This window comes from Dysidea avara, chromosome 6 (genome assembly GCF_963678975.1).
Source record: "Dysidea avara chromosome 6, odDysAvar1.4, whole genome shotgun sequence".
Taxonomy (NCBI): domain Eukaryota; kingdom Metazoa; phylum Porifera; class Demospongiae; order Dictyoceratida; family Dysideidae; genus Dysidea; species Dysidea avara.
In genome coordinates, this window is record NC_089277.1 from 25,647,035 (window position 1) to 25,657,598 (window position 10,564).

The following is a 10,564-nucleotide window of genomic DNA, read 5'->3' on the forward strand; positions in this document are numbered from 1 at the left end:
AAATTATTCAAGCATTTGTGAGGTATAGGGCAAGAGTTGTAGCTTTGAGGTGCCAAAGGCTCACAAAACGATACAAATGACACTTCAATATGCTGCTTGCAACAATACAGTAAGCTATAAAATTCATCAAGACGTATTCATACAGTGTATGTATTTGTATGTATTGTGCTATATAATGTATTATAATAAAGTAATTGACCTGTAAATTTTTGTCATTGTTTGAAGGGTAAAGAGATATCAGTCACAGTTAGTGAACGCGGTCCAGTTAGTGCAGAATTGTATAACCTTCTCACCCAAATAAACAACCCAGGACATCGTCTTATCAATACAGGGTTGCTGTTATCTAAAATGAATGAAAGGTCAGTTGTTCTTAGCAAAAGTTATGTCCCTTGAAAATTTATTGTATTTGGTGTAGCACTGAGTAAATGTATACTAGAAATTTCATATGTAAAATTAAATTGAGCAGCTGGCAACAATGGTAGTTTAGTGGTAAAGGGGTATGTGTGGAGGTCCCTGGTTTGATCCCTGAATAATTCATTTTGTGCATTTCTTAAAATTCTCATTGACTGTTCTATTACAGTATTTGTACTAGTAATAGCATGGGTAGCAGTGAAATTTGGGATAAATACCACGAGTGTTGTATTGGAAATGGGGATAAATTTCATGAGACGAAGCCGAGTGAAATTTATCCCCATTTCCAATACAACACTCATGGTATTTATCCCAAATTTCACTGCTATACCCATGCTATTCCCAATCAATACCATACTCGCTGCATATACGCATGCTGTACATTAGCATTGCTATGTACACAATTTGTCACTAGGGACCCGCCGATTATGCTCATTATTTTACCTATTATGCTATGCTGCATTGCTCAAAATTTTGCCTATTATGCTTAAATTAATGCTCAATATTTACCTATTATGCTCAAATTATGCTCAATATTTATACCTCAATTCCCATGTTTTTCTAGTAAATTTGCACTTTATGGGAAAACAGTAAGTTTCTGAAGCATAGACTCTGAATCTTTACTTGTCAAAATGCATGTCACAGAAAAGATCGGTATACTCTAATAGAACAGTCAGATGTCTGATTATTCTCTGACTGTTCTATTAGAGTATATCAATCTTTTTCTGTGATATGTACTTAGTAAGCAAGAATTTATGGTAATGCACAAATGTTCTGCTTATTATGCTAGCATTATGCTCAATGCTGTTAAGCACCTATTATGCTCATTATTATGCCAGCATAATCGGCGGGTCCCTATTTGTCACTATGTACTAAACACGCGTCAACACTAATTGGCGCTGCATTGTTAACATAAATTCTAGCTAATGAAATTGCAATTAAAACTTTTTCACTGCTGTCAGTGAAATACGGGATAAATTTCACTGCTAATAATTATTGAGACTTTTGTATGGGTGGTGAAACAGGTATGGTATTAAACCTCGAAATATTACACTACATAGATTTTTCCTAATACGTCTATAGCTGTCACTGTGATTTTTAAACTACAAAAGGTTTTACGTAACCATGATGATCACTTACCAAGTTATTCCCATAAGCAGTTTACCCCATAGGCATAACATAAGGTTGGCTTTTTTCTACACAATAATCTAATGACTATTGATCAGATTTACTCCAAACTTGGCAAACAAATTTACCCTTAAAGTACAGTACGTTTAGTTTCAATTGTGCATTGCATTTTACAATGGTTTTTGTAAAGCATGTGAAAAAAACTAAGCCTCTTTGGAAAAAAAAAATTCCAAACTTTGAGGCCTTGTATTTCGCATTACAGTAAATTTGTTTAAATTTGGTATGTAGGATGCTAAATGTGGTGGGTGTGTGCAATACAAAAATCATTCCAATTAATGAAGAGAGCATGGAGCTGTGTACATATGAAATTTGCATTTTCTTTTTCTGGGTTGATATACAGTACTCATGGTGTGGAGTGCTAGCATTACCATGTGTCTTGATCTTGGTGTGTGAAATCATAGTTATCTCCTACAGCTATAAGTACAATGAATAAAAGCTACACACAAACAAGGTTTATGCATTATATACCAACCCCTTTTTATTCTCTTGCTTAAATTTTTATATACTGTAAACTCAAGGTGCATAGTGTTGTTGTTTTCTTTTCTTAAAATGCTGACAATGCTGTATGTATATGCAATCCTGTATTGACAGTCCCTTTTAAGTGCCATTAAACCTAAATATTTCGAGGGGGAAAATTTTCGCTAATTTTGCAACTTTGGATGTTATCAGCAAAAAATTTTACCCTTGAAATATTTAGAGTTCCATATAGTCTAAATACATTATGGGAGTGTTTGCAAATCCGCAAAAAATAAAAATTTAGCAACATTGCTCAACCTCGAAAAATTTGCCCCTCAAAATATTTAGGCTGTACTGTACGTTGCTTCATGGTTCAAATAGTGATTGAATAATATTCCTGAATAAGTTTCACTATGCCTAATTAGTGAGTAATACAGCAGACACAAGTTTGAATTATGTACTGTATATTTGAAATAAATAATACTCTGAGAAGATGACCACAGTAATAAAAAAAAATTCATAATAAAAATAAATATTCTTGTTTGTGTGGTAATTTCACAGTGCCCAATCTACAGTGATGTACCATATGTACCTTGTTTCCTTAGAGATAATATGGGTAGATTTAGCGGGAGAAACCAGCAAGATTCCCATGAACTACTTAGATATTTACTGACGCAACTTAAAGAAGAAGAAATACAGGTACAATTTTCACACAAAGTCTCACACATCTCTTACCTACTGTACTAGTCCCTGTGTATATACATGCACAGGTTGTACTAGCGTTATATCTTTTGATATGTAGGTACAGTAGTATCAAGAGTATATAATAGAAACCAAGAGTGTCGAATGGTGTATTGCCCGTGATTAATGATTACATAAAGTAACACAAATATTAACATGTTGGTTGCTGGGGCCCATATTGGCAACCGCCACCATTTATAGACGATTAAATTACACATATGTGCTCATATATATAATACATTTATTTACCTAGTTATCCACCCTTCCACCGCACCAAGCTATACATTGCCTACTCTTTTTCCTAATGCTAATCACATAACATTTTTCCACAAACCCAGTAGTGTACTTGACAATACACAAATTCAACAATCATGCAACAAGAACACAATGACACCATATAATAGCAAGTAAGATTATATCTATATGAGATCGTGTATGACATGACAATATATAGATCATATAATATATGATATAGAGAGGATGAGTTTGAATGAATAACGGGCAACTAAGAAAATCATAGGGCAGGCAGTAAGTTCTTTCATAAATAGGGTAGATGAATGAACATAGCATTTGCAAGTGATGATAGCAAACTACTAAGACATGTCGAATCGCAGCAATTGATCACTAGCAACCAAAATGACAGACCAAGCTATGTCATGAACATTAATATTGGTATCAATTGATAAAGAATTACAGCTACATAATTAGCATCTAATTCACCCAAATTCCTCCAAATTTCCCCAGTTGCCCGAGCTTGCAGTACTCCACATATAAAATTTATGATAGTACACAGACAGTAATATTATTGTGGCTAGTTATAATAACCACACATACTGTAGCACAGGTATGCATGAAGTACTGTATATGACACATCCCAATGGTATATAGAAAATTACAACAATACCAAATGCAGTGCATAATGTTTGTGTGCACAAGAGTACTCCTGTACTTTAAACTGTAAAGCATCTGCATACAATATAAACTGCTACATGTCTAAAATCATTGCAGGCTTTATACTACATATGTAACCTCTTTAGCTCTAATTGAAAGTTTACTCGTGCTTACCAATGTCTGTATGTATAGTACTTGGCTGTATTCAAACTTTGAATACAACTGTTGCTGCTGCTTATGGGCTTTTATGTTTATGTGCTGCTTACATGCTTGCAAAAATGCATATCAATATTTGCAGAGTCACTTAATGCTTACTAATATGTATGTACATTTGTTGCTGCATACAGGTAGCTGACACTCGCATACAATCAATTGGCAGACCTACTGTGTACATGCATTCATGCCATATTTACACACTCCTTTATACTTATGTTATATTTGCACACTCCTTGGTACTCATAGGTTCTCAGGCATTAGTCCCTGCTGGTCCTGCAACAACTCTGCTTAGTAAGATGCTTACCACTATCGGTACACATACAGGCTAATTTTTAAAAAGTACTAGTACATTACTTTGTGTCAGTAAAACTGGAAATATGTATGTGCGCCATGGTGGACATTTATGTATCACTGCTTGTGCATAACTATGAAATTCTTATGTGTATGCATTTCTTTTATTATAGATTATTAAGAGTAAAATAAAAGACTATTTTCCACCACTAAACAGTGATATGGAATCAGGTATGCAAGGTTATTTAATGCTAGTCAACAAATAATGACATGCTGGTGAAAAATATGATTTTATTTGACAGTATTTCTTGCTTGTAATGAGAAAACAGAACTGGTAAATTAATTAGCGCTTGAGTACCAAGAGCCAAAACTTGGTATACATATTAGTGTTGTGATCCAATATAGAACACGTATTGTACTGTACAATAATTGTACTGTACAATAATAGTACTGTACAATAATAGTTGACTGGATTTTGGAAAACAATCCATATCACACATTAGAAGCTTTTAGATAAAAATAATGGTTTTAAAGAATTCAAGTCAGCATAACTTGCCAAGGATAGCAAGCACACATTTGAATTTTACACACAAGATGCATCAATCTATTACCTTTCAGACCATTTCCAGTACTTGTAGTTACTTGTAGAGTTTCCTGCCAAATAAGATAGAAAATCTGAGCAGTTGGACGAGTATCATGAGTGTGCTCACAAAATTGAGGATGGCAGGGTGGACAAAAGATAGATTTTAAAATGGAGGCAGACCATGATTGGGTTCCAGACATGAGATTACAGTGCTGTGCTGGCTACTTAGTGGCTGATAGCTATATAGCAAAATCAACATCTGGCCAATGTTATCAGGCCACCCACCAGTAAACCAATGATTCTTGCCAAGCCAAAACCACCATTCAAACTCTCTACACCACCCAGAAAAGACGTCTGTTCAGTAAAACCAGTCTCGAGTAGTTTGGGTAGTACTGAGGTCACATATGTGTTTGGATGGATGCAATAAATATGTGTACGCATATAACTTACAAGCAAACAAGATGTGTTTATTGTTGAACCTCAATAAATCCTTAACAAACCTACAGAATAATAAAATGGTACACATACGTAAATTAAAGATACAAGCTTGTCTTACAAAAGAGGTACAAATATGGGACTGCTGGGTAAAACCCAGTAGTTTTCGCACATTCCTCGTATTCCATTTATTGCTTCTCTGTTCAGAAATGTGATCGGATTTGCGAAAAGGGGTCTTCCACACACATCCAATTTACGAACTTTGACAAGTTATAACTTGGGACTGGAAGAAATTATTGATTTGAAATTTGGTTAGTGGTGGGCACCAACATAGGTTAATGGATGGAGAAAATTTCAGGATTGTATCATTCTTGAACACAAAGTTATGGTCTTCCAAGTTCATAGAATTGTACGTGTGTGGAAGACCCCTTTTCGCAAATCCGGTCACAAATCATGATTTTAAGCATACGTATTTGTACACAACCACAAAAAGAAATGTTAGACTAAAAGTCTTTAATATCTATGTCATTTTGGGAGAAGGGGAGGGGGTAGCCACATCCTCCATTCTAATATACTTACCTATACACAACCTAGGACCCAGGTGCATGTCCCTGGGTCCCCATTGGTGCAATTTTGATGTTGTAACACTTCTTCATTTATATTGTGATTATTGGAGACATTTTCTACACAAGTGCATAAAAAGTGACCAGGCCTACAATAACAGGGCATGTGGGCACAAACTACACCCTGTCACTTTACAGGTCATATCTCAGTACTGGAACAGAATAGTTGCATTCTGTAACTTGCATCCTAAAGCCAATTACATGCTAACTAACAGCTGAAAATTGCGTTGCCATAGTATTATGGTACAAAAAGTTATGAGTGATGAAAAGTTGAAAAAGTAGGCAAAAATCATGTGCCCACATGCCCTATTTTCGCAGGCCCAGTCACATTATTATTATTTTATTAATGTCTGCGACACTCATGTTAAATACTGAATGATGAAAAAAGTTTCTTCAATTCTATAATTGCAGCATCAGTAAAGGTTTACTGAAATTAATGGCTAATCAAAACATCGATTGGCAAAGTCCTGAACTTCTTCAACCTGTTGAAAAACAATGCTTGAACTGTTCACAATAATTAGATGCAAGATAGAAGTATCAGATTTGAGAGAATATCTTCCATGTGAGGATATCTCTGCCTTGTATTGTATGGATAAGTGTCTTTGTTAAGCTACAAATTACTACAAAACACTTTTTTTATCAATGGCATACAAAACTTTTCATACATTAAATCAATCACTTTGAACCTGATATTATGATATGTTTTGGTCCTCATCCATCAATCAGTTATTACACCATACAACTGAAACAGTTACTAGTCAGAATGGGTGTACTCTTGGTGGAATTGTGTATACGTATCATGATGTATGGCCATTTACATACACACTATACATATTTATGTAAAATAATGGTGTGGTTTACTAACATTAATTTTTACCTATTCTTTTTGACTAGAATATTTACGGATGGTCAATAAACTTACCATAACACTTGAACAAAAGTTTGGTGGGATATTCATTAACACCGTCATTTGTAGGGAATGTTATAAGGTATGTATGTGTGTAAAGATAATTATGTCTGGGTCTGGGAAAACTGGTCTTATCGTCCATGTAGGCAGATTTGATTTTTCACCAATAACACAAATAAACTATCAAATTTTATTACTAAAATCAGCTAGACTTGAGTGGTCTGTTTTTGCTGACTACTTTCCCAAGTACAGTGGCGATACATACGAGCAGTCTAGGTCCCTAATGGAGCTCTGGCCAGCCTGGGGCTAGCTGTGTTGGCTGTACAGCACCATGGTAAATCAAGACCTGTGCTGTGAATGTGCTTTCTTTTTAGCCAGTTTCGAAACCTAAATGGCCCATAACTTGGCCTAGTTCATCCCTACGCATTCCTCTTCAAGATTTTAAAACAACTTCTGACCCTACTCCAGCCTCTGCCTCCCACCCCATTTGGAGCTCACCTAATACAGTCAACCTCGGTTTAAAAGCTATCTGAAATGGTAGGAAACTTAGCTGCTGGCTACTTGTACAGTGGATGATCTGGAAGGTAAGGAATTGGTGAAAAGTTGATACATATAGCTTCAACCATTGGCAAGCCACAACACACTGAATACTTAAAACTGGCATTTCTTGATACTTTTAAATTGGTGATAAGACCAGTTTTGCTAGATTATTATCTATGTGTCTTATTTCCGACATCATAGGCAGAACAACTGCAAGAATCTTTCATTGACATATCGCAGTCCATTCCAGATCAAGAGGTACGTATATGGGTGGATTTTACTCACACTTTTGTACCCTCTTACAATATGTAAATTTAGACTGCAGATGAAAGTAGTGATCATGAAACAAGGAGATATTCTGTAACAGAGTTACATGGAACTCCCAGAATCTCTAACACAGTTTCACCAGTTTCTATAAACGATGATGACGAAATTAGCCCTGAAAATCCAGTCAGACAAGAAGTTGTGACTTCACCAAAGTTATCCTTGTCTCCAAATACAAACAAAGAAATGATTTTCCAGCAAACAGCTGTAGATCTTAAAGTAGCTATGGCTACTGAGTATGCACCACTACAAGAACACTTATGTAAAGAAGGCCTTGAATACCATCCGGTCACTGAGGCTTCAACAAACACAGAACTGATCAAAACTGATTTGGAGAGGTCACTCAACAATTACACAGATGTCGATGTTTTAGACGATGATAACCGATTTATTTGTAATCATTGCCACAGAAAAGACAGTACGTATGTCATGGAAATTAAGAATTACTGTAGCATAATTATGTAATTTTTACAGGTCTAGTGAGCAAGCAGGCATTGATCATGAAGTTAAATAATGTGTTGATTTTGCACATTAAAAGATTTAACCTTGGTGGTCCTACAGTGACTAAGAACGACAACTTCCTTTCATTCAATCAGTTATTAGATATGGCACCATACTGCACCAACACATGCTTAAATGTAAGTAGCTTATAGTACATATAGGCATTTTACAATCACTATAAAATACTTTGTTTTTTAGGAGCTAAAAGATGATGATAATAAAGTTTTATATGGTCTCTATGCAGTGGTAATACATATTGGGACTACCTTGAAAAGTGGTCATTATATAGCTTATGTGAGGACCCGACCAATCCGATCAACAGACTCTTCAGCAAAACACTGGAAGTATAATGACAAGGCAGCATATGATGGGCAGTGGTATTCTACTAACGATGATAGTATCACAAAATGCTCTAATGGATTTGAGGATGTCAAAAGCCAAAAAGCTTATATCTTATTTTATGAATTACTGCCAAGAGTGCGTACTTACCAGAGCACTGCTGTATAACAATATTTTTGGCACTTATAACTAGTGATGCTGTTGCAATGTTTAGTTTGTTTTAAACATTACAAAAATATTATTACAAAGAAACAGCCTATGTTTTGATGCATGCATAATTGCTTTTGTGTGATTACAAAACAAAGTGAAGAAAGAGCAACAAGATTTTTTTGAGAACTATGAGTAGACTTTGAGAATAAAAGTCACTTATGTGCAAAAGAGAATGGTGGACCCTCAGCCTACAACTTGTATGTCAACTTTTAGAGAAATAGAGTAGATGTATGTATTTCCTTTGGAACTATTAGGTAAACCCATTTATTATTTGCTTATACAGACAGTATTTGCTATCATGCAGAGGTAATTAACTGATACCACTATTATGCCCAAAATGTAGCTTTTAAGTCTTGACGCTCACCTCTTTAATTTTATGGAACTGGGACACACTGAGGTCAGTTTTAGTTCCCATGCGTATTCCTTTTCTGGTCAGTGGGTCATCTAGGTCAGCAGTACTGGCTGGCCTCCTGTTCTATAAAGTATAATAGATTACAGAGTTTGTGTGGTTTTGGCCTGGCTATATATATGGAAATATTTGGCTATAGAGTTTCCCGTATTCCACATACACATTCTAGCTAGGGCTGTGAATTTGTCAATGCATGCCTGAACAATAGTAAGACACTTCACGATCGAAGACAGCAAAACCTCTTCTTACTACTTTCAAAAAGAGGAATGCATGTATATGTACAGTACCTATTATTGACTAAGAGTATAATATTGCATATACAACCTTTTATAGACCATTTCTGTTTTCCCAAGCATCATTTAAAAAGTGCTTTATGACTCTGCATATTATACGTGTTGTCTTACAGTAATCTTCAAATGATAGGCAATACCATAATTTTTTTATTGATGACAATGCTATCCCATTATCCAAATATATGCAGCCCTGCTACATGTACATATATGTATGCAATTAATTATATCTATAATGTATATGTGATTGGGCTTGCGAATTGAAAATAGGGCATGCGGGCACAAACTACACCCTGTCATACAACAGGACACGTCTCAGTGCTGGAATGGAAATTTTTGCATTCATGTAAATTGCATTACAAAGTAGGGTTGTTCCAGTATCAGCTAGTTATTAAAGTTCTAGTTCCAATTTTGGAGCCATAATCCTTAAAATTACAGTTATAGTTCTGGAACCATAACCTTTAGAATTACAGTTCTAGCTCCAGTTGTGGAACCATGACATTTAGAATTTCTAGAACAACACTCATTTTAACTTAAGTATTACCAAAAATCCCATAATGAATTATGGACACTCACTATTAATAAGTTTTATATACTAGTCTTGCCATGGCCAGGTATGTATGTATAATAGCTAATATTATCGTTATCAGCATTATTACACAAACAACTATAACACTATAATGGCCTATTATAGGGTGGTACTAAAAGACCTGTAACTAATTATCAAACACTGAGCAAGACATAACAATATGACTGAGCCAGCATTGCATTTGACATTCTGTACTAACATTATAATTATATAGCTTACCAGTTGTTTCAAGCAGTGTTTTAGCACACTGATACATACATGGTTGTAATACATACATGGTTGTAATACATACAGCTTTTCTGAAGTTATATACTACAATGTGTGCTTTTGTCGATCAGCAGATAAACTCTGGTCTTGTAAGAGCATAAAATCTCATTGGCAAAAGCTGTATGATTACAACCAATTCCAGTTCCAGTGTTAATTCCAGTACCTGATAAAATTTCTTTATTGTTCTAGTCCTAGTTCCAACTTTGAGGAAAGCAAAATTATAGTTTGTATATAGTTCCATGACCAGTTCCAGTGTTAAGGAAAGCAAAATTATTGTTGCAGTTCTAGAACTGGAACTGGAATAAATAGGGCTGGAACTGGGATTATTTTATTTCCAGAACTGAGAACTGGAA

General features: G+C 35.1%; 1 protein-coding gene across 1 annotated transcript in view; it reads left to right on the forward strand.

The window, feature by feature from the left end:
• The window catches only part of LOC136257636 (ubiquitin carboxyl-terminal hydrolase 2-like), a 34,094-nt gene extending 25,396 nt beyond the window's left edge, over positions 1–8,698 (forward strand). The window contains exons 11-18 of the mRNA XM_066050887.1: positions 226–359; positions 2,661–2,754; positions 4,368–4,425; positions 6,730–6,824; positions 7,484–7,540; positions 7,601–8,024; positions 8,081–8,244; positions 8,306–8,698. Coding sequence (XP_065906959.1) covers positions 226–359; positions 2,661–2,754; positions 4,368–4,425; positions 6,730–6,824; positions 7,484–7,540; positions 7,601–8,024; positions 8,081–8,244; positions 8,306–8,614 — 1,335 coding nt within the window. The 3' untranslated portion in view covers positions 8,615–8,698. The remainder of the gene's footprint in view (positions 1–225; positions 360–2,660; positions 2,755–4,367; positions 4,426–6,729; positions 6,825–7,483; positions 7,541–7,600; positions 8,025–8,080; positions 8,245–8,305) is intronic.
• The last annotated feature ends 1,866 nt before the right edge of the window (positions 8,699–10,564 follow it).